General features: G+C 45.7%; 1 protein-coding gene across 1 annotated transcript; it reads left to right on the top strand.

Annotated features, from left to right (window-relative positions):
• Positions 1-23,570, top strand: LOC135830886 (uncharacterized). The gene is made up of 7 exons (XM_065343105.1): positions 1-100; positions 1,077-1,172; positions 19,241-19,475; positions 19,662-20,061; positions 20,492-20,630; positions 21,356-21,471; positions 23,328-23,570. The coding sequence occupies exons 1-7, from the start codon at positions 1-3 to the stop codon at positions 23,568-23,570; spliced, it is 1,329 nt and encodes a 442-aa protein (XP_065199177.1).
• The last annotated feature ends 1,817 nt before the right edge of the window (positions 23,571-25,387 follow it).

Here is a 25,387-nt window from a genome sequence, read left to right as displayed (position 1 = left end):
ATGGCAAGTAAACGACGTAGCATTGAGTTCGTTGATGTGTCACGTCAGGACGCGTCTCTCCGGGATGAGCATGACAAGTCATTCTACGGCGATATCCCCGGTATGCAGGCAGCGAGGGCAATACTGTCGAGACCCGATAGGATATTCAATATTGCGTATCTGCCTGAGTCCAAGAGCACATGGATGCCATGCTTCTATTCACTTGTGGTAGACTATGGTTATACAGTACAGCTATAGGAGACCCTACACATCGACTTGTTTGCTTTTGTTTTGTTGTGTTTTGCAACCACTGAGCAATGCTCACCCAGATGTCCGGGCAACATGCATTCTCCACTATGCGCCAGCAACTGGAGAACACCCATGGCAGTGTCCACCGCTAGTCAGTCTGTTCACCAGTAAACCTGGACAAGCACAGGCTACGAGTTAGGAACGGTTCTCATTGAGAAGTACACTGGACCAAGGCTTCTTCATCAAAACGTGGCTGCTGCCCACCTTCTTTCTCGCAGGTAAACATGATCACATTGATCGTAATTTATAACTAAGCTGTCTGATGAGAAACGGTGGTTACCGATGCCGAATGGGAAATTTGAAACTGTGGGCAAGGTGACTTCTGGAAACTTTTGCCACTACTGTAACAGCTTACAAATATGGTTTGAAAGTGCTGCACCACAATAACACTGGAGGCATGATAACGCTGACTTCTGGATCCACTTGAATCCAGGTTTATGGCTCCATAAATGAGTACACGCTTTGTGGTGGTTTCCCTTCACGGTAAGGGGACACCTCCTCCAACAGTGACTGGTCCGGGCCCTCTTGGATGGGGACCCACTCCTGTTACAGAAAACCACATATGCACGCGACATGAGGCCTAGCTAGAGCCCTCCACATCGTACTTTGCTATTGGTGGAGTGCATTCAATTTGACCCAGGAGTCGTAAATCGTGTCCTAATGTCTTCGCTTTTAAGTGCAACTACTGCGAATGAGCAAAAATGGGCAAGGCGCCGCACTATAGCTCTTCGAATAGGTTTCCCAAAGGACCATGTTGTTCTGTGTCACTGTTTCTTGTGTGTGCCCAGTCGAGTTTGTCGGGGACAACCTGTGGAGAGTGGGAAATAGGATCTGTTCCCCTGTTGTGATAAGTATCAATTTCGGCTCCTTCAAAACTCACAACTGTAGGCTATTGTATATTCTATCATCCGCGTACTGCTGTGAACATGGAAATCCGGTCGAACGACACGAGGCCCGGCGGTGCCCTCAGTACGTACAGAACGTTGCATGCACAGTGCACGTGTTGATCGTATTCGTACTCACGGCTGCATGGCCAGCATGCCTCCGACCGGATTTCAATGTCCGCAACAGTAGTTTAAGACCTTTGGAGCTTTGGAAATCTGTCCAATTAGAGCCAAGCTTATTAAGCTGGAAAGCACTTTCAAAAAGTTAGGTTTTGGACTGACAACTACGGTTGGATCATATCGGCAATAAAAACCCTGCTCCTTTATCTGATTTTATCAAACCTCCATGGAATGTGAACAAGAAGAGCTACACGAGTCCTACAGTGAAGTGTGTGCAGTTGTTTCCATGGTTTCTACCAGTATGAGAACGAGACAATAGAAAGGATTTGCCGTGCATAGCTTTGAACGAGTGAGCATGACTGGCAATCATAACAATTATTGTGATGGTACCTTTTACGATTTCTTTGAGAATATCGTTACTTGCTCCAAACTGCGCACAGTATTATGTGTGTGTTGCGTCTCCCCATCGTGTGTGTGTGCATGTCTGTGTGTGTTTGCTCCAGGCTTGCCATCTGCCATCCATGCTTCCCCATATGATATATTTTGCTCCTGGAAAACCTTTTTTGGGGGGGGGGGCACTTCATTGCGGCAAGACTCTTGCTGCAATGTAGGTGCCACAAAATGACAGGTGTTCCGTTCCATTTCCCCTGGTTTCAACCATTACGAAGGGGTAAAGGGGGTGGGGTGCTGCTGGCGACTCCATGACTGCCTTCGATCAAACTTTGCCTCAAAAATGGGGTTGCAGGAAAAGGAATCTGTAAGTCTGTGAATAAATCGAAAATCTTGTGCGGTTCAAGTTGCCTCTATTCAACACCTTCCTGGCCTGTATTGCGGAAGACCGCTGGTCAAGATTGTACGGCAAAAGGCCAAACAGCGTCACGACAAAACATGTTGGCTATCGATCTTTGATTTTGCTATTTATAGCATTCAAGGTATTTCCTGTATGTATGCCATCACAACACATGCCCTATATAGTCTGTAGTAGTCTGCAGTATCCATATTCCTGCCCTAATAGAACTGTATTACCTATCTTGCACATTCACTGATCACGTTTGGATGAATCATTCATGAATTCATTTGTTTGTGGATGAATTCAAATGTACTGTTGCATGTAGCATTATTATACAGCCACATCATTCTTACTATTTCCACGCCTGCATGTCTGTTCCCACACACACCTCAGGGATCAGTACACCACTACACACTCAGCGAGTACTACACAATGTGGCCAGCGGGGAGCGAGGTGGAGCAGCACACACTCGGCCGATGATTAGTGCGACCAGCCAAGCAGAGGCGGCAACTGGTGGCTGGAGCCGACCAGACTATCAACCACAACAAACACTAAACAATATTCGACCCTCATGCCACACTATACTCATATTTTCACATTATTGCATTTCTCTCACTCAAATTCTAATATATCCACATTCTTAGTTAGGGTAGTTAGGCATAGATCAGGGCAAGGTAAGAGCCCTGTAGGTCATCTCTTCTACAACCAACCAGCGCTACGGCGTCAAGTCACCGGGCCTACCATTGGTAAATATGTAGTTATGTACTGCATGCCTGGTGTATTGTACAACACCATGTTGTTTAGTAACCGTGTCTGTTACTTGTACTATCCCCATACAACAGTGGCTGTCACAGGCTGCTGTTGTGTGGGTGTATGTAACCAATCAATTGTGTCATGCTCATTCATTCCCTCTCAGGTAGGTTCAAGCACTCCACGGACACCATGGTAGCCTCGCTGATGCCCGTCTCCCTGGTAACGTATATTTGGGTGGTACGTATGTAGACATTGGTAGGGTATGCATTCTGCTGTTTTGGCTTGCTAGTTGCCCATGTGACCATAGCCGGCGATGGCTGCTGTCACATGGGTGTATGCTTCTAATCCATTGTGTGAAGCTGTCTATTTTTCCTCCGCTAGACTTGCAAGGCCAATGGACCAAGATTCTTCACAGCATGGCTAAGTATAAGCCATTTGTTTGGTACGTTACACAATCTGATTTCTGCATGCAGCAATGATTCATTTCTGACTTGCAGAGTAGGTGATAGGGACATGGCCAGAGTGTGTGGTTTGGATATGTTGCTCAATTGTACATGGAGTGTTGAGGTTACTGATGAGTAGCAGAGTTTACATGCGGTTGCTTGCTACTGGCAGGTGTGTTGGGTCGGTGAATGTGTGGCTAATTCTGAAATGGAGCAATCAATGGCAATTGCAGTCATTTTCCAGCTGTTTGTTGCTGCACAGTCATTCTTTATCCCTTTGTATTCACGACATGTGCACCAGTTTGATGCACCTGTCCGTAGCCGGTGAATGTTTGGACGGCTTTGCAACTTGTTTGTGGCTGATGATTGCATGTACAACGGGAGGTACATACCTTGGCCACATCTCAGACCATGCCGCTTACTCTTCTACTGTGCTTGCCAGAAATTTCTTATCTGTTTGAAAACTGTGATCACCATAATTGTCGTGTACCTGGTGCTAATCATTACTGTTTGCTCCATACCTGCCCAGGTAAATCATTACAACCACCATCATTTCAATCACTACTACCGATGCAAGCCATCTCAGTACTACTGATGTCGGCCACCTCGCTACTACCGATGCAAGCCATCTCAATACTACTGATGTCGGCCACCTCGCTACTACCGATGCAAGCCATCTCAGTACTACTGATGCCGGCCACCTCGCTACTACCGATGCCGGCCACCTCGCTACTACCGGTGCCGGCCACCTCGCTACTACCGATGCCAGTTTGCGGCCATAACGCTGCTATCGATGCCGGCCGCCTTGATGCGATACATGCTGACCACTTCCCTATCACCTATGCCGGATGCTTTGCTACTGGCCGCATCAGCCAAACGTGATACTACCAAAACTGCAAATACTAAATAGCTACTGTAAATTGCTACTACCGGCATTGACTATCGAATCACAACAGCTGTGTGACCATATCACGCCAATACCGATGCTCTCAACACCAGCTATCACATGACTGATCACCTCTTGCATGTCACAATGACGCCGGCACCGTCAACCTCTCTACTCTGCAGATGTCAGTCGCACTGTTACTACTGATGAGAAGCTGTCTCTCTCATCGTCCGGGTTGGATGCAGCTTGGAGGTTGCCTTCATCCCCAGCTCTAAAAAAAGGTAAAGCATTTTTCTGGTACCCATTTGTGCGGGCTTGGGAATGAATTGCATGAACTTGCACGTTGTACCCCGGTTAGCACTAGGTCTGGGATCCCATGAGGGTAAACTGTACGCTGACTGGAGGGTAACAATTAGAATAGACACTCTCAACTCCGATACCATGATTCCGAGTGAACAGGGAACTACTAGCACTTGCCAAATGCATGCTTCTCAATAGTGTGAAGCCTCCACTGAGTTCTCAAAGAAAGCCATTTAAATACTATTTGAGAGACCCATTCTAGGGAGCGTACGCATCTTAGAAGGCCTTTATCCACAGCAACCTCTCATGTCCCTAGTCTCCTTGCATGGCTCTTGCCGGTGGAGATTTGACCACGCCTGGGATTTGTTGTGATGGCATACACGCAGCCGTGGGATGCGCCTTTCACAGATAGATGTGTTCATTGCCGCAGCACACTCCACATGTGACATCAAAATTGTACAACTAAAATTGCTGTTCACTAATTCGTAGATGGATTAGCCCGCATGTACAGGTTATCGGCACGCCGCTTGGAACGTCGATGAAGGCCACGTCATGGAGTCGCCAGCAGCTTCCCTCTTATTATTTCAACATTCCCAATAAATCAGCAATGAGCATGGATCAGGAGTTGAGCCTATAATCTTTGATCCTTTCCATTGCATGGAATTTGGCTTTCCAGAGTTTCTTCAATTGGCCGCACACCCATGTCCTTGTCTCATTGCTGACCCGAAAAATGGAACGGAACACCTGTCGATGGGGAGGGAAACTTTTAAACTCACAAAGTCTTTGAAAATCAGATCATAATTGGGGGCATAAATGATGTAATGTTATTATTTTAACTAAGAAACCTCAAATTCCTAAAATACACACAAAAAGGGAAAAAAGCAACAGACCTATGCCCAAATTTTTCAGGTTTGGCTGCCATTTTGATTCTGTATGCATTATATGGGCCCGATCTGATTGTATGCACACCATTCAAATGTATGGACACCATCTAAATGTATAGTTCTCATTCAAATGTATGCACACTGTTCAAATGTAAGTATGCCATTCAAATGTATGCATGCCATTCAAATGTATGGTTCCCATTCAAATGTGTGTACACTGTTCAAATGTATGTTTCCCATTCAAATGTATGTTTGCCATTCCAATGTATGGTTCCCATTCAGATGTATGGACTCCATTCAAATGCATGGTTCCCATTCAAATGCATGGTCCCATTCAAATGCATGGTTCGCATTCAAATGCATGGTTCCCATTCAAATGCATAGTTCCCTCTCAAATGCATGGTTGTCATTCAAATGCCGGTATGGTGGACTCTATTCAAATGTATTGTTGCCATTCAAATGCATGGTTCTCATTCACCCACATTTTTCAGGTTTTAAACTTATCTCCTAAAAGGGATACAACAGAATCGACCTACAAGTGCAGCAGCGTTGGCTAGATGTGGTTAGCTGGCACCTCAGCGCAGTACAGATTACCTGAATGTCTCTCTCTGTGCATAGCTGCAAGGGTTGTGATATTTGTTGGTACGTTGGCGGGAAAACAGTGCACGTGAGTTATGTGTGACCAACGAAATTACTAGTGATTTTAAACGGGGAGAGCAGTGAAGCCTGTCAAAAAAGACCGCTCACGGAACCTTCAACATGTGGTCTCTGTTACCAGGTGGTCTCCTTATCCAGGGTCACTAGACTTGAAATAGCATTGGCCCTGATAATAGTGGTCGCCATATCCGAGTCGTTGCCTTGACAGGTTTTACAAGAGCATAATACTTACTCCCTGATTGTCTTGGCATGCACGCTGCCATACGGGATTGTTGTGTAACTGCAGGTGACATATCTAATCAATTCGTTCGTCGTTGTCAGCGTGTAAACGAAGTACTGCTTGCCTTGAGTCAACAACACGGAATTCACGAGCTACGATAGCTCTTACTACGGCGTTGCATGTTGTTTGTACATTTACAATCACGTACAAGTTGTGTCACGATGCAATGCATACCAATTTATTTCACTACACGTACTACCAAGAGTAGATAAACAAGAGTGTGCAACTCCGGATCTCTCCTGCACAATCTGCAGATACCCTCGCCCACGGCGGAATTTTTTGTTGACGTCACCTTTTTTCAGAAGAACGCGCATTTCGCCGCAGAGCAGTGTGAGAGCACGTGCTGGGCACCGACCTTGTAGTGTATTATTGTAGTGTAAAGCCGGCCAAGAGCACGAGGGAAAACTTTCCGAAAGACTCGCAGCTCGTGCGTCGTCGAAAAGATTACGTCAACAAAAAATTCCGCCGTGGGCCAACCCATCCGCGAGTTGCACACTCTTGTTTATCTACTCTTGGTACTACCCGTAACACATCAATTCTTACTTCGTAGGTGTTTAGGTCCGGTCTTGCGTGACAGAGATAGTTAGTAGGGACTTAAGACCATTTTTTCTAATCGTTTTTTTGTGGCTTGTGTTTTGCTTTTTGGATAGGTTAGAGCTTCCTGAGTAGTTTGGTCTTTAGTTTTTCTAAATCGGACAAAGGAAAAAGTCACAACCAAAATACTCATCGCCTATCACCGGATTTTTCCGACAAATGTCCCACATATTTGAGATCAGAGAGATATGTCAAACTGAGAGAACCCACTTTCCTTAGCAACGCATAGCAACCGCACACCAGATCCAAAAACAATCTTGATTCTCCGCATGAAATAGCTGAATAGCATGGTTTACAATGTAGTGGTTAGTAACAGGAGACATTGATGATACGGTCCTGAGATAGCTTCGGATTGTTGGTGTCAAGAAAAAGAATGGTCACGGAAGAGGCACCTATCTACTTCCTCCGCCCAAGCAAAATGTTCGCTTATCTTTACAGTTTTTACTGATACATTCCAGGTTCTCAGAACGGCTTATAACAACTCGGAATGAGTTGAGGAGTCGTTGAACATCAAGAGAAACTCTCCAATTCGAAAAATGTAGAAGGCATCCTTTGTCGCGAACCATGGACATACCCTTTACATAAACCACTCGAAGCAGACCATTTTTTCCTTAGTGCCCAATTTTCTTGTGAATCAAGACTGAAGAATATTTACAAGGGGAGAGCGATAATATAGGTGAGTCGGAGTGCATGCCTGTAGCAGTAGTGTGCCGTGAAAGTGTCTTGCGTACAGCGTCAGCAGAAATATACAAGCGATAAATATACAAACGCATCGAAATTAGCTCCCAAGGAGTAGCGAAGAATCAAAGAGAAGCAAGAAGAGCACCAAGTTGTGGAACTAAAACAGCTCCACGTGCATGTAGCTGAAAGGGTGACACATAAATATACGCACGGTGCAACGAGTCCAACTGTGAGCATGAAAATGGATAGTGAAGGCCATCAAAGATGCCGATAGTCGTACACACAGTCCGTGTTGGATGTCAGTGCGTGTGCAAACCAAAGTGCATGGGTTCAAAGGGTGCCCGGAACGGAAACATTAGAAATGCAACGAATTGCAAGGTGAGAAAAAGGGTGCCCAGCATTGAACCTTAGAAATGCAACGAAGTGCAAAGTGAAAAAGGGGTGTCACAAAGGGATACGAGTGATTGAATGTACAAATCATGCACTGAACAAGGATACATGTATACTAGCTGTGAATTCTTGGTTATATACATGCATTGTGCTCGTGACTACGAATAAATCCGATCGCATTCGCGACACTCCCGCCCGCTGAAAGTGACTACCATAGTTATGAAATAGCATACGCGTGAGTGAGCAAATACAAACCGTGAATGAAGTGTCGACAGGGAAATTTGAGTGTAAGCAGTTATTTGTAATCAGACTGAATTCGTATTAGTTAATCATGGTTTGCATTTCATCGAGCCTTCGTTGGATTTGAAACCCAATATGTCCAACGTAATCTATGCCTGTGAACTCATACGGTAGCAACTCCATTGTTCTTTCCTTGTGCAAAAGGAGGGGTTTCGGAAGTTGAAACGGGCCACCATCGTGCTGTTTACATGACAAACAGTGTTGTCGTTGTGTAAATTGTATCCATTTCGATTCCGTTCGTTGGTATTCGTCGCGTGAGATGGTATTGCCAACCGGTTTTTTTTGGATTTTATCAATAAATTTCTGTACGTACGCTGTGACTCTGACTAGTTTCCCGAAAGAAGTGAATTGCTCCGGGTCCATGCCTGCTGGTGATCCGTCAGGACCCTCCCCCTGCACGAGAATAGCAGTGACAGGAGTATCCTCCATTGGATCGTGGCTTGTCGTTGGCAACGTAGTGAGTACATGTACTGCATCATCTGTAATTCCATGATACTCCGTACTTCCTGATGGTAAATACCCGAACGTTGATTTTACCATGTACATGCCATTCTGCAGTGCAATACTGCCGTCCATTATGAATCTGTGATAGTAATCTACACCAATCAGTATGTCCACGTCACACTTCTCTGGTTCCTGTACAGGTGGTTCCGCAAGAGGCATGTCATGCAACTTCATATCGTTTGGAAGCGGGAATCGTTGAATTGGGTGACACAGGATTGATGTGACATTTGCGCAGACCTCCGTGCAAGATTTGTCTGGTTGTTCAATTCGTAGATTGAATCTTGGCATGGTTTCGGTTTTCCGTTTTTCGTTACCAAAGCTTGACACTGAGATTGTGTCCTCGCCAATCTTGTTACATTGCAGTTTGTGGCATAGGGATTCAGTGATAAAGGATCTAGTTGCTCCAGTGTCGAATAAAATCCGAGCATGGCATTCCTGGTTTCCACTTTCATTTGACACTTCTGTAGCTGCAGTTTGTAAAACCGTTTTCATGTGATCTGAGATTGCCACTCCCATTGTTGTTTGAATTGGGGATGACACATTCCCTGTGCCAAATTTCTCCGGACAGATACTACAATGGTGTGTTGTGCGTTTGCAGTAGTAGCATGGTTTAGTGCGTTCACATGCCCTTGCACTGTGTCCAGATTTCAGGCAAATGAAACACCGTCCATTCAATTGATCTTTTCTGGTTTCTGCATCTGTGTTCCTGGTACACTCATCAGCGAAATGCGATTGTCCGCAGTAGATGCATTTACGTTCCATTTTCATAGTGTTTGCTGCCATTGAGTGAGCCACGTGTGTCGTTGGGTTGTATGGTCCGTCCCTTTGTCGTTCGTTTCCGCCGGTAGTTGCAGCTTCCGCTGCTTCCATTGCATCTACGTAGTGGTTCATTGCCTCACGTAGACTTCGCACTGTCCATTTCGTGGTAGTGCCTTTCTTTAATTCTAATTGAGACATAACCGATTTGGGTAATTTGGAGGTAATCAGTGGAATGAATAGTGCCTGTGACATGTCCTCATGTAGCGCACCTAGACTTCTGATGTTTGCCTCGACGTCATTCAAGAATTTCCGCAATGATTCAGGTCGGCTAGACGGTTTTTCCGAATCAACTAATGCCAAGTACCGAGCATTGATTACAACATGGTCTTTCCCAAACCGATCCATTAGCAAATCCCATGCAACCTTGTAATTTGAATTTGACAGGGCCAAACCAGAGATACATTCCAGCGCTTTTCCTTTCACGTGTGTTTTCAGGTAAGATAGCTTCTCCACATCAGACAAAGATCTATTTGCGTGAACAGTGGCAGTAAACATATCTTGAAATTCCTTAAATTTCATTACATCACCATCAAAAGAGAACAATTCCAGTTTAGGCAATTTGACCGTGTTGCCAGTTTTATTGCTAGCATTACTCTGAGAATTCGTCAAATTTGTCATGATGCTCTGATTGCTTTGATTCATTGATACCATTTCCGACAGCCGTCTGTCGAGTTTGTCGTCATCCTTTATAGTTGCTGTAGTTCCTGCCGCCATTGCCGTGGCTGCAGGTTGCGGATCCTTTTTTTGACATTCCATTTGTAAGAATTTTAGTGACACCAAATTAATGTTAGTTACACGTATAAATTCATCCATTTGTTCGATCCATTCCGTTTGATTTTCCTTGAATTCCTGGTCGTCAGACCCTTTTATTTCGTACCTGTTAAGGTGGCTCACACCCTCTGCGCGCGCATCGTTTGAAAAGTGTAGATTTTCAGTAAATTTTTCGGTAGCGATGATTTTTGTGCGATCAATCTTTGTAGGAAACGTCTTCTCGCTTTTCTGCAATTCTGGCGACCTAGTACCTAGCTAGAACCTGCTGCTAGTGTCCCTCTTCACTCGTTCTTTCTATGAAAGGGGAAGGCAGCACTCGCAGAAGATTTTCCAAGAATGCAATGGCGACTGGTGCTCGTACTATAAGAAGGTAGAAATCAAAGTCCGCTCTTGAATCACGCCTGAGTCTTAGAAAATTATTTCAGAATACGCTTGTGTAGATTTCCTGTCAGTGCCACTGACATCTCGCAACCTTCAAATATAACTTGCTCGATCATCTCCCGCACTGACTGGTAAATTCGTCGGGTAGCTGTGGATGGATCGATTCAGGGAGATCGAAGGTAAATACATCGAAGCACTTCAAACACGTTTCAAGACGCACTTCAAATTTTGTAATTGTGTCTTGAAAATTGTTTACAACAATTCGTACTTCAATGCGCTGTTGAATTGTATCCTCTGCTTGGGAGTCTCGACTGTTTTATTGCTGCATGGCTTTCCTCAACACCGTTCACTGTACATGTATCGCGGAACGCAGATTGGATGGCATTGGAGGTGAATTTGATAATTTATGACTGTGTCATCAACCAAGTGACGGAGGACATCAAATGTCAACAGGGACGCTCCGAAAATCACAAACGCTGCGAAATAGGTATGAAATGGTATTACACACTGGTGGGTATTCCACATTCATTGTGTCATATCTTTAGACTGTCCGAAAGTTTGTCGTGCGCGTAACTTTCACAGACTAATCCGATAATTGGCATGTGGCCCTATCGGCACACACTCATGCGTATGCCGCTGAGTCTATCTATATGTGCACGCACATGTGTGTATACTTACACAATTTTATTACGTATGCAAAATTAGGCAATCCGGCTACATGTACAATATATATATATATATATACTCAATCTGCGGACAGCATATACAGCATATATATATATATGTGTGTGCACTCACTCCTATGACATAGAATGACAGTGCAGGCTATGTAAAGTCGCACGAATGTGTGTTACCCGGGTGTGTACATGCATGCGCACTTGCGCGGGCGTTTTGTGTGCGCGCCTGGCATGGCATAACGCCGTTCAATATGACTAGTGTTGAACCGTGGTAATTTGCCCCGCCCCTTCTTTTTTCTATTGGCGTTGGATATGCAACTAATGACATAAACTCGGTTGTTGAAAACGAGTGCCATGCACCACAATGGATTGACAATAATATAATACAAGTAGCGCTGTAAAAGCGCTGGTAATACTCATATTGCAGCCATGGCAGTTGTGATTAGCTTTCCAAGTCAAGCCTGCTGCAGAAATTATTGCACTCTGACCAGCTGCAGTGGCCCAGGACTGCAGGTTGTGGAGAACAGGAGTGATGCTTGTATATACGCTTGTATTTACATGATGGACTTCGAAGTAACGTTAGGTGTATTACTTGTATATTCTTCTGCCTGTGCACGTGTACATGTGCTGGTCAGTGTGGAACCGCCATCCATATCAGATCATACAGCTCAGCTGCTATCAATCTCAACAGCTTATATCTGGCAAATAGGGTTTTAGTGACTCAATTTTGCTTACTGTGTTCAACAGAGTGGCATTGCACACAGCTACTTTATGTAATAGTAGCATCTTGGAAATTATATATTTTTGATAGTTAGCTTCAGTAGAAACTTCTCCAGTGTGGCTCTTAGCTTCATTACCACGGAGACTAAGCATTCAAGAAATGCACGAAGAACAGTGGCTAGATGCGAAGTGAAAAGCAATTGGACCGTACCCAATGGAATACGCATTTAGTATAGCAGTATTGCTTGCTATGTTGGCAGCAAACACTGTATACCTAATAATAATTGCATTACCAGTAGAAAGTGCCCAATGTGCATTGCTTCAGCACTGTGTTTTGGAAAAAGCAGTCAAAAATTCCACATCAGTATTGGCTTCATGTTGGAGAAAGTTGTGAAAAACACTAGAGCATACATGTACACTCAATACACATGCTCAGCTACATGTATGGCATTTAGTATGTGGGCGACTTCAAAGTTCTATTTCGGTAGTTAGCTTCGGTGGAAACTGCTAAAACTTGATCCAAAGCTCTACTACTATGTTCTGAAGATGTTGCAATCAAGTAAAGTAAGACACGTATCTGCCGCATTGGAGCTAGTTGTGAAAACCTTTAGACCATACACTCAATGCACATGCTCAGCTATTGCATTTAGTATGTGGGCGACTTCAAAGTTTTATTTTGGTAGTTAGCTTCGGTGGAAACTGCTAAAACTTGATCCAAAGCTCTACTACTATGTTTGGAAGATGTTGCAATCCATTATTGCAAGATACGTATCTGTCATATGGTGGACTCAGGGGTTCTAAGGCGTTGGACAATGTCCCAGTGCAATGTGCTGATTCTTGAAAATATGGCATCACTTGACACTTCAAAGTTTTATTTCAAGAGTTACCTTCGGTAGAACCTGCTCAAACTTGCTACACAGTACCATTATTAAGTTATGATAGCATAACCATCGAATACAGGGCAAGTCCAGTGTCAAATACTTGTGGGCGGGGCTAATATGTGGGACGTGTGCGCTGAAATGGGATGATTCCGAAAAGAGAAAAAGGTCACCTTCTAGCAGAATTCTACCCACTTCTAAAGCTTATGCTGGTATTTAGCAAGTATACTACTGTCCTGATGTTGGACATCAAGAAAAATGGGGTAACTACGAGTGCTACGGCCAAAAAAGTGGTTTTCCGGTGTTTTTTTGGCCTAAATTGGCAATTGTGAGTATGCTATGTTTGGCCCCTCCCCCGAGTGAAACCGGCCGGTAGAACTTGATAAAATTTTGTCTCCGTACACTAGATATCCTACGGAACAAAGTACAATCGTTTGTAGCCACGTTTCAAACAAAAAAAATTTGGACCCGAGGGGTAGGAGCCACCTTAATTAAATCAGTATACTTTTCCAGCGAAATTTCGAGTGCCTCGAGATGCGAGTCCAATTGGAAATTGTGTTGACATAGCTCTCTGACTGCTGCTGGATCCGATTCAATGTCCGTTGAGATTGCCGAGAGGAAACTACCCGTTGTCGTTTCCATATCTTTGATTGTCTTGTGGTGACGAGCAGCCTTTTGGCGCTTGCCCCTCACCGCCGCTTGGTTTTCCATGGTTCGTCGGTCGTTCAAATTCCTATACTAGGAGAGTCGCCGCTCGACTCTCCCGGGTTTCGGCACCAAAATGTCGCGAACCATGGACATACCCTTTACATAAACCACTCGAAGCAGACCATTTTTTCCTTAGTGCCCAATTTTCTTGTGAATCAAGACTGAAGAATATTTACAAGGGGAGAGCGATAATATAGGTGAGTCGGAGTGCATGCCTGTAGCAGTAGTGTGCCGTGAAAGTGTCTTGCGTACAGCGTCAGCAGAAATATACAAGCGATAAATATACAAACGCATCGAAATTAGCTCCCAAGGAGTAGCGAAGAATCAAAGAGAAGCAAGAAGAGCACCAAGTAATTAGTTGTGGAACTAAAACAGCTCCACGTGCATGTAGCTGAAAGGGTGACACATAAATATACGCACGGTGCAACGAGTCCAACTGTGAGCATGAAAATGGATAGTGAAGGCCATCAAAGATGCCGATAGTCGTACACACAGTCCGTGTTGGATGTCAGTGCGTGTGCAAACCAAAGTGCATGGGTTCAAAGGGTGCCCGGAACGGAAACATTAGAAATGCAACGAATTGCAAGGTGAGAAAAAGGGTGCCCAGAATCCGCGATATTCATGTTAAAATAAAATGGCGTCACGATTTATTGAAAGTGGTATAGTTGGTGGTATAAGTGTTCAAAACCATTTGAACTTCATACTGTTCGTCTTCTTTTTGACATGCTCTCTTTCCATCGTCCTTAGCTTTTGTTTGTTGTGAGCTGTTTTGGCTTTCTCCTGTACCTCTGGGGGATGCCAAGTGATGGTTTTGAGAGGCTGGTGATGGCTGTGAGCGAGACTTTGCCGATCGGCGTCGTCCTCGCTGTAGCGATGAAAATACTAGTTACTGCGCACCTGGCAGATATCACAACACGTCGAAGCGTCCAGGAGCAAAGGAATCTTGGGTTTTCACTGGAATCTAGTTCCTCCAGCATCGTGTAGCCCACCGTCGGTGAATGGCGGTCCAGAAAGGTCGAACCTGGTCTTCTGCAGCATCTCGCAGTCCTGCGAGGCACACCGTGTACGCCTGTCATGTATTGTGCAAATAAAACTCATGCAGTAGTGGACTCTACAGTGATGAGTCTCAGCCTGTATGCTGCAAAAGACACAGGAAATGTGACTGGTGCCTGTACACGCAGTGACTGGAGGCCAACACCCCAGTCTTCTCCTGCAGGATCTGTTTGACATTGACATTATGCAGTAGGTCGGCATTGACCTGGTTTGGCAGCTATCGTAATAGTATGTGCCTGGTTGGATGTAGCAGGTTGGTGTTTGCTCGTCGTCCAGTCCGGAATTTTCTTGTAACTCACGGTGGAGTACGCGCAGGGTTTGTGATCATCCCTGTTCACTTCAATATTATCAAACACAACGTTCCCTTTGTCACTCATCTTATCCTGAGTACTGAATTTGCTGACAATATTGCACCACACTTGTCACAACCTACCGCCACTGCTGGCGGTGGCGACTGGTTCGTCAATGGCGGTGACCAGGCTGACTGACTAGCTTCGAGACAGCGGCCTCCTTGTCAACCCCGCGGCAGCCTAAAGGTTGATTTTATCGATCCAGCCTCAGCGCCATGTTGACGATGCCCTAGTGACTGTGTGTCATGGATTGCCTTGCCATCAGCAGTCATTGCCGTCCACCTTGGTGCAGCCCTCAACAACTGGCTCAGCCCATGGGAGTCTCAAGTGGACAAAGTTGTTGCCAAAGTAGCTCAGAGGATTGGTGCATCGTGGTGTAGGTGAGCACATAACTAGAACTTCCCAGGGCCTATTTGTCCAGGCTACGATACTATGTGACATGCTGTACTGCACATTCTTTTCAGCACTGCAAGGCCGGCAGGTGGACCGACTGCAGGGGCCGCGCACATGCAGGCCGCCTGTTGCCAGTGCAGCATTCTGGAACGTTCCTTCCTTCTGAGATCCGTGGAATAATAACTTTCTTTGCTTCAAAGCAAGTTGCTTACCTTTCTGTTGTGCTCCTAGTGTCCTTACAACAATAACCTACAGCAATGTTTTATTTTCCTTTCCATTCCCCAACCAATGAATACTACAATGTCGATTCTATTTCTGAATACTTTAGTGTGTGCCTGCGCACGCACGTGTGTTTGTGTGTGTGTGTATACCTCACTCGCCACTCGAAGTTCTGTTCCCCATCACTGGAACACTGCCTGTTCTTTCAGGACCTGCGGATGGGCATTCAATGATTGTATTGTGTGTGTGTGTTGTTTCATTCAGAATCAGATCCGCTATCGTTGCTATAAGAGAAAATCTGTGGGTTCACATCCAGTGCATTTGTAGATTTGCGTGCTTTTCTCGCCACGGGCGCATACATGGGACATTGTGTGTGTGTGTGTGTGTGTGTGTGTGTGTGTGCGTGCGTCTGTGTGTATGGGGATATTGTCTGTATCGGCTTTTGGTACTGATGTTCAGGTCTGTGCTTGAATGTGTGAACATGAAATTGTTCGGTTCTGTGCATGCTATTGCTATGTTGTACTTCAAGTATATTATTGTATGTATGTGTGCATTTCCATGAACAGTGTAGATGAGCGTGGAGAGTGCATTCATCCCTCATCAACCACTTCCCCTTGGGCTTACGAGAGTTTTTTCTGCGTACCTCTCATTTTTGTTTGTTTCTCTCTGATACTGTATTGATGCCGGTACCTGTACCTCGATGTGCTCCTCTATCTACAGTCGCCTTTAACCTTCGGTCAAGTTAACGTTTATTGTGCTCTATTTATCGTGCGAATCAAAATAAACAATAATAACACAAGTCGTGCTAGAGTGACGACATGTGCGTTTAGTAGGGTTGATGCGATGGGACGTTATAATTAGGTGGAACAGAACACACATTGGGCAAATTGATTGGGCATCATTGATTGTGCTCAGTCTAAACAGTGAACATAATAATTATCTCCAGTGACAGATTGTAGCGGCTAGCCTCCAATAGGTAGCTGGCACTAGTCGCTACTGCTTGTTTGACAGGTGCCGCCAGAACCCCTGTTGTGTCATGCTATAGATGCACATGCCCTATTCTGGGGCATACTGAGGTACTTTGATTTTGTTGACTGCATGTAGACAGCATCCAATAGTAGTACTCGTAGACCTTGGCTCTTTGTAGGTCAACCACCATCGCATGGATCGATCAGTGACTATGCACTTGGAGGTTGGAATAGCTCGCGCTGAACAGATCTTGCCATGGCCCAGGGAGTGAACTCGCTTACTTGACTATCCCGGTTTTAGTTAACCAGCATGAGTGGTGCAATTTGTCCATACCATGTTGCGAGCTCACAGTTGTTTGGGCAGGTTTTGAGCTGCACCACGAAACAAAGCGAAACTTAACGGCGTGACTGTAGAGCAAGGAAGCGGCGAGACGGCACTTCCAGGACGAGACAGGCAGTAGAGATAAGTTCACAGCACGAGCAACCTCTCAAACCCTGCCGGTACTCCACAGTTACAAGAAAATGTCGGACTGGACGACGCGCCAATGCAAACCTGCTACATCCACCCAGGCAGATAGCTGCCAAACCAGGCCAATGTCGACCCACTGCATACCGGTATGTCAATGTCAAACAGATCCTGCAGGAGAAGACTGGGATGATATTGGCGTCCAGGGTACGGACACCAGTCACATTTCCTGCGTCTTTTGCAGCATACAGGATAGACTGATCACTATAAAGTCCACTACTTCGTGATTTTTATTTGTAGAATACATGACAGGCGTATTCAGTGTGCCTCGCAGGACTGCGAGATGCTGCAGAAGACCAGGCTCGACCTTTCTGGACCGCCATTCACCGACGGTGGGCTACACGATGCTGGAGGAACTAGATTCCAGTGAAAACCCAAGATTCCTTTGCTCCTGGACGCTCCGACGTGTTGTGATATCTGCCAGGTGCGCAGTAACTAGTATTTTCATCGCTATAGCGAGGACGACGCCGATCGGCAAACTCTCGCTCACAGCCATCACCAGCCTCTCAAAACCATCACTTGGCATCCCCCAGAGGTATAGGAGAAAGCCAAAACAGCTCTCAACAAACAAAAGCTAAGGACGATGGAAAGAGAGCATGTCAAAAAGAAGACGAACAGTATGAAGTTCAAAATGGGTTTGAACACTCGTGCCACCAACTATACCACTTTCAATAAATCGTGACGCCATTTTGTTTTAACACGCATACGGTCCATTGAACCTTAGAAATGCAACGAAGTGCAAAGTGAAAAAGGGGTGTCACAAAGGGATGCGAGTGATTGAACGTACAAATCATGCACTGAACAAGGATACATGTATACTAGCTGTGAATTCTTGGTTATATACATGCATTGTGCTCGTGACTACGAATAAATCCGATCGCATTCGCGACATCCTTTGTCATCAGCCGACGCAGCACTTGTTGTCGGGTAGTACTTCGCACTTTCCAGAAGCGCAAATATTTTCTATCGACACTTTTTTCCCAAGCGCTTCACCTCCTTCACGAGTACGATCGGTTGTGTTTCTTTCCAGCCGAAGCTGGCGAGCTCAGTCAGCGTCGCTTTGCTGGACCGTTCACGTTGACATCAGGCGAATGAGCTGGGCGAGTGACAACCCTGTCATCGAAGCCTTTCTTTTCCAACTGTTTTGCCCAGTGCCGATTCTGGTTCATTTTGCAGTATGTGGGCGAGCGTCGCTGAGTGGCTTTCTCAGCTTCAAGCTCGCGTGCATTTTTACCGTACACACACCTTGAGCAGGATGCAATCAAACACACTAGCTTTTCGCAACATGACACCTCTGCTCTGTACTCCAGTGCCAGCAGTGGTACTCTAGCAGCACCCACCTTGACTAGTGACTGACTTCGTGTCTTTTTTACCAGTTCACTCGCATTCAACGCGCTCTACTCTAGATGTTTCTTTACTCTTTGCCGACTTGTTTGGAACTGGTACGCCTGAACGAGCAGATTTGTGTGATGGTGAAGTGCACAAGATGCAAAAATTGCTGTCAGACACCTGTCATTGGGCTGAAGGAGATAAGCGAAAATGTTGCCTGGGCGGAGGAAGTATTGCATTAGGTAGGTAACAGCATGCTAGGATTCACTTGACAGGTATTTACTTGCCTTGGGAAGATCAATGAAATGAAATGAAACGTCTGAAGCGTTTGTTCCCGATCAGTACCAGAACCCTTGGCACTGGACCTGCTCACCGCTGCAAAAATTCAGCCACCGGTGGTTTGGACTTGGTGGAAAAGTAGATTCACACGCTTCCAGGCCGCCACCAACTTTCAACGGAGTCGGTAGAAGTCCAAATCTCCATCGACATGGCACTCATCAGCAAGACGTCACTCTGCCAGCTAGGCTCCCAGATTCCTCATCCTTTTCCCCTCACTGGAACATATGTTGGTGGCCAGACGCTGGCTGTATGTTTGCATACGTGTGTGTGTGTGCGTGTGTGTGTGCGTGTCCGTGTGTGTGTGTGTGTGTGTTTGTTTGTTTGTTTGTTTGTTCTTTGCTGCATGGCAATACAGGCGCTTCTAGCCGGTCAGCTGCCGTGGAGTTACTTAGACCAGTGGACACGTCCCAGCATGTCAGCTTTGCAGCACAGCCGTCAGTACATACTGTGTCCGCAGATAACGGTGGGCCGGATATAATGCAGAAAGTCGATGATGGTGTGTCAGACAGCCTTGTTTCCTGTGATGACATGAGCCAGGACGAGTTGGAGTCTGAGTTCGACAACCTGGTGCGCCTCTTGGAAGTTTCCAGGTATAGTGTGTGCTGTGGTGTACTGTGTGTACTTGAGTTGGAACCATTGCTGAGATGATGTGAAACCTGACTGTTACTGCAAGGGTGTTCAGTTCCTGATCACTCTGTTGATCCCGCATACTGTGCTGTGCTGTGCTCGCGCTGTGCTGCCATGTGCCATGCTATGCTGCGGTTATCGACCTACAGAAAAGACACCGGTGCTCTCCAAGCAAAGGTCAGAGAGCAAAACAATCAAATATACACCCTGCAGCGCGACTTGGCCGGTGCTTCGGCTCAGTTAGCTGACCTTCAGGCAAGTCGCACCCAGGAGAGTATGGAGATTGAGAGATGCCTGAAGCAGGAGTTGAATGCTAAGCATGAGCTGATCCAGCGTCGGCTTGGTGAGATAAGGACGATGAAAGAAGAGAGCCAGCGCCATAGTACTGACATGGAAGCCCAGGTGGCTGAAACACAGTATGCACATCAGTTACTTGAGGCAAGTCACGGCGTGGAGAGTGACCAACGTCAAGAGCTCAAACAAGCACGCATGCAATGGAAAAGCGGTGTACGTGCACACCGACAAGAGTTATCTCATCTGAACGAGAAGGTTATTTCATTGAAAGTGCCGCCGGTGCTTGGCACATGCCATTTAACCTTGACTGCACTATGATGTGAAGCAGCAATGTTTGCTGTCCAAACTGCTGCTCAGATCTGCTGCCAGGATGTGTTTGACGGAAGAGTGGCTTACAGTACTTAGTGCCAGAACCAGTTGATGCTGGTAGTGAAATGCATAATGGTTCAATGGTTCTGGTCAGTTACTTTATTCAAGACTCTATTTGGGGGGGGGGGGGTATGTTGGGTAATTTACCATTACATGCGTGTTCTGCCCTTCGTGTGTATATAAACAGGTACATGGATAGGCAATCCAACACAAGGAAATGATACAGGAGCAGGATATAAATACATGTGCTAGACTAGTAATGGGTCAGGAAATGAATGCCACTCGGCTTTGTGCTTGCCAATCTCTTCCTTGGCAGCATCAGAAAACCTTTAGCTTGGCTGAAGTGGGAGCGCGCTGCCAGGCACAGAACCATGATCGAGTCATTCGGGATCAGAGTGCAGCATTGGCAACGCTAAGGCGCGGAGAAACACGGAGTCCTGCAGCGACTACGCCCGGTGAGTCCGTCCAAACAGCTCTCAGATATACTTACAGGGGAGTTGCATAGTGGCGTAGTGTAAAACGTGTGAAAACTCCACCGGCACTACTAACTAACTTATAGAGCCTGTGAATAGTGTAGCGGGAGGAGGTTCTATGGTGACATACATCACGTATTTTTCCGGTTGTAAGTCGACCTTTTACGACTTAAAATAGACGGAGAAAGGGTGGGGGTCGACTTACAACCGGGATTCGACTTATAACCGGGAACTATCAGTATCTTACAAAAATGACCTGCACTGCATGCACGAGTGCACCATGTGTACACATTGTTGCCAGTTTATTGGCATTTTTTTTCAAGGATTGGGACGTTATGCCCTCCAATAAGGAATGTTTACATGATTTGTTGATGTGCTAGTAGCAGGAGGTGGTTAGTAGTGCTTCTTTGGGTGAAAACTTTAAAATGCAGAATTGAGACCTCCGGATACGGGGGTCGACCTATAACCGGGGTCGACTTACAACCGGTAAAATACGGTATGTACAATGTAATAGCATAGCGTTCATTTTCTTCATGTGGCCGTTCTTTACTATCCTCTGATAATATTTGTTGCCACACTCAGGATCCCCTGTATGAAAGATGTTTAATCTACCAACACTAGTGTAGCAGTGTGCACCCATTGTCCTGCATGACTCATTCAATGTGCTATTTAGTACGTCTTCTGTGCACTGCTTTTGAAATATCCAGGTCTATCCTCTTCAGCACGTATGGATGTTGACAGCCAACAGCTCCAGGACACACGGGGTCAGCTTGCATTGCAGAACAAAGCTGCACTGGCCACCACCGCTGAGCTTCTAACCACGGTGAGTTGACAGACAGTGTGTATACAGTCAAATCTGCCGTTAGCGACCTCTGCTGTAGGCGACCATCTACCGTTAGCGACCGATTTTCCGTGCACCAACGGTTTCACATACAAGCTGATCTGTCCAGAGCGACCATCTGCTGTGCGCGACCAGCGACCGCGATTTCATGCACGGTGGCTGCATTCAAATCTGCTGTAAGCGACCGCGACCCAGGTTCAGTAAGGTGCGAAACTGTACTTGCCAGTGCGCTGTCAACTGCAAAGTGTGAAAATGCGCTGTCTTGCAAGTGCGATCGACTGGCGCCTGGCCTGTAGGCTGTACTGAGGCTGTGCTGTAGCTCTCAAGTCCAGGCAGTGTCGATCTACTGCTGTGTCGCATACGCGTACTATACGGGTATGGTCGTCGTTGAATATTTAATAAAATGATATTAAAAATCACATTATTCTCGTCGATTTGAGTACATGGAAGCATATACCTGGTATGCCGGATTTACCATACATCTGCCGTAGGAGACCATCTGCTGTAAGCGACCGCTTTTTCTTGCACCAAGGGGCGGTCGCTTACGACAGATTTGACTGTATCTACATGCCGGTTACACATGGATGTGTGCGTGTAGCGTGCATGTGCATGCATGTGAGTGGTGTGTGAGCCGTGGGCATACACACACACACACACACACACACACACACACACATTTCAGCATGGTCACATAAATATGTGGTGCTTCTTTTTAAATGTAACCGTGACATGTACATGTGGCGACCTTGCTGTTGTGTGTACGTATCATAGTATCATGTATTCATGTACATGTGGTGACCTTGCTGCTGTGTGTACGTATCATAGTATCATGTATTCATGTACATGTGGCGACCTTGCTGCTGTGTGTACGTATCATAGTATCATGTGGCGACCTTGCTGCTGTGTGTACGTATCATAGTATCATGTGGCAACCTTGCTGCTGTGTGTACGTATCATAGTATCATGTGTTCATGTACATGTGGCGACCTTGCTGCTGTGTGTACGTATCATAGTATCATGTAGGCAACCTTGCTGCTGTGTGTACGTATCATAGTATCATGTGGCGACCTTGCTGCTGTGTGTACGTATCATAGTATCATGTGGCGACCTTGCTGCTGTGTGTACGTATCATAGTATCATGTGGCGACCTTGCTGCTGTGTGTACGTATCATAGTATCATGTATTCATGTACATGTGGCGACCTTGCTGCTGTGTGTACGTATCATAGTATCATGTGGCGACCTTGCTGCTGTGTGTACGTATCATAGTATCATGTGGCAACCTTGCTGCTGTGTGTACGTATCATAGTATCATGTGTTCATGTACATGTGGCGACCTTGCTGCTGTGTGTACGTATCATAGTATCATGTAGGCAACCTTGCTGCTGTGTGTACGTATCATAGTATCATGTGGCGACCTTGCTGCTGTGTGTACGTATCATAGTATCATGTGGCGACCTTGCTGCTGTGTGTACGTATCATAGTATCATGTGGCGACCTTGCTGCTGTGTGTACGTATCATAGTATCATGTGGCGACCTTGCTGCTGTGTGTACGTATCATAGTATCATGTGTTCATGTTTTCATGGAGCTTCCCAGAGCTCTGGGGTTGGTTGTTGAAAAAAAGCAAGAGAGAAATACTAAAGCTACCAAAGCAGAGTCTCCTCTTGGCCATTACCGTAGTGCACCGACTTTCCACTTGTAAGCAAGTCCTTTCAAGATCGGGCATAGTGAAAGATCACACATGGGACTATTTTGTTTGTGTTGTTATATCCTGCCTTCCTATTTCTACTGAGTCTGTGGTCTACTGTTGTCATGTCTTGAACCCTGTACGTTGCAGACATCTTCCAACAACAGTGAGTATGAGCTAATTCACAACCAACTAGAGGCAGAGCGCCACGCTCAGCATGAACTCTTGGCCACGCTAGAGGAGAGCGAGAAAGTGGTAAGTTCTGACAGCGAGGGATATATCAGCTGGGTGATGCTCAGCACATGGATGTGGACATCAGGCTGGTCGTGTCATGTTGAAACTAACGTGATATGTAGATATCTGTGGTATCTGTATACATTCAGAAAGTGCTAAATACTTCTAAGGAAGAGCATCAAGTATTACAGTCATGTGTTATATATGTAGGACTCAGTATAGAGTCCATGCACTATATGATGTCCAGCACCCTATATAGAGTCCATTGGTCCAAAATCCACTATACAGAGTCCAGGAGTCCACTCAGTTTTGATCAGCTTCATCCTGCCGCGCAATCCCCTATAAGGAGTACACTTTTTCTACAAGTCCCCTATTCACAGTCCAGGAGTCCAGTTTATCCAGTCACGCCGTCCTGTGTGTTGTGCCCGAAAGAGAACACATTTTCAGTTTTGCTTGCCTCGTGGCAGCGCATTCCTTTCTTCACTTCAGCCATGGCTGCCAATTCTGCTGTGCAGTTGCTGACAGTAATCTGTCTCGAGCTAACCAAGGAGGATAAGGAGACGTTCAAAATCAAATCTGGAAAGCGTCTTGTGGTTCTCTGAAGACGTTTCATCAGTGCGCGGGATGAACGCAGAAATTGCAGAACGAGAAAAGTTCAGCACAGTTCAAATCTGACGAGTCAGGTACACTGACGCTCTCTTTCGTTCGACGCCACAAGGATCCCCTGTTTGGCTGGCCATTGCTGCCAGTAAGACGTTTGAACGGTTTCATAAGAGCGAGGGATGAAAGCAGAAAGCGGAGAAAGAGAAAAGTTCAGCACAGTTGCAATCTGACGAGTCAGATACACTGACACTCTCTTTCGTTCGACGCCACAAGGATACCCCTGTTTGACTGGACAAGAGCTGCCTGTACCACCGTGTCAAAAGGCTGTCCAACTTACTACATGGCAGGACGATGACTGAGGTAAGGAAGCTTTTACTCGTTTCGATTGGTCTGCTGTTCTGTCGTTATGCTTGAATTTTTTTTCCATTTTCAAGGAGCGTATCGCGTTTGTTTGATGTTGCTTGAATGAATGCCCTAAAAGTAATCAACCACTTCGTAATAGTCCTCAAGGACTGCAAGGACTTTGCATCAATCGTATATGATCGTCTAGCTATCATCAATTATTATTTTATTTCATGAGAAATGTATTCAAGTTTATCCCTGTGATAATTATGTGAACTCCACGACACTCTTCCTGTAGTATGATGTCAAATACAATGGGATCCACAAACGCAGTGCCAGTGTACTAGTAGTAGTAGTAGTAGTAGGACTAGGAGGATTGCTTGTATGCCAATGACAAAAAAAGCTTCTCAAGCTAATACTCGTATTCCCTGAAGTAACCGTTTTGATGCCACCAGCATGACATTGTGTCAGTGAAACTGCCTCGTGACAACAAATCATTGCATTTCCATCTTGGGGAAGACTGACTGACAGCAACGCTGTACAGATTGTTCAAATCATCTCATTTCAATTTAGTTGCAGTGAAGTGAAACACTGTGTACACTACATGTATGTTGGTGTGTCTGTGCGTCTTGAGTGTGCACAAACGATCTTATTCCTCGTATTACTAATAGATTATTGTCCCCACCATCACCTCGTCACAGGTCTTTGAGTGGATTGATTTTCATTGAGCATCACATTCGTTGAGAACTCGGTAGTTGTGTGCTCCCATGCATCATTACGGTAATAAGCGTATCCTTGTGCTATCTATTTGTTGCAGGTGTGCTGATCTTCAGAAGCTTGCGGAACTGAGTGCTGCTGAACATTTGCATGGCCATGAGCAATGGTGAAGCTTGCTATTGCACTCTCAGCATGTGCTAGTATTATGCTGACCACTGCACTATGTTACTCTCTTACACTACTACGTGTATGTAAACATGCGTGTACCCGTCCCCGTACGCATTCGTTTCGTATAATTATTTGTTATCCCTCTT

Source organism: Sycon ciliatum, chromosome 1, assembly GCF_964019385.1.
Source record: "Sycon ciliatum chromosome 1, ocSycCili1.1, whole genome shotgun sequence".
Taxonomy (NCBI): domain Eukaryota; kingdom Metazoa; phylum Porifera; class Calcarea; order Leucosolenida; family Sycettidae; genus Sycon; species Sycon ciliatum.
Note: the sequence above shows the minus strand (reverse complement) of the source record. Positions and strands in the feature narration are given on the sequence as shown.

Excerpts from the sequence above, each read along its gene's own strand:
- LOC135830886 (XM_065343105.1), top strand. The coding sequence starts at position 1 with ATGGCAAGTAAACGACGTAGCATTGAGTTCGTTGATGTGTCACGTCAG. Across the intron at positions 1,173-19,240 it reads CTCCTTCAAAACTCACAACT|GCGCTTCTAGCCGGTCAGCT; the intron begins GTAGGCTATTGT and ends ATGGCAATACAG. Across the intron at positions 21,472-23,327 it reads CCGCTGAGCTTCTAACCACG|ACATCTTCCAACAACAGTGA; the intron begins GTGAGTTGACAG and ends TGTACGTTGCAG.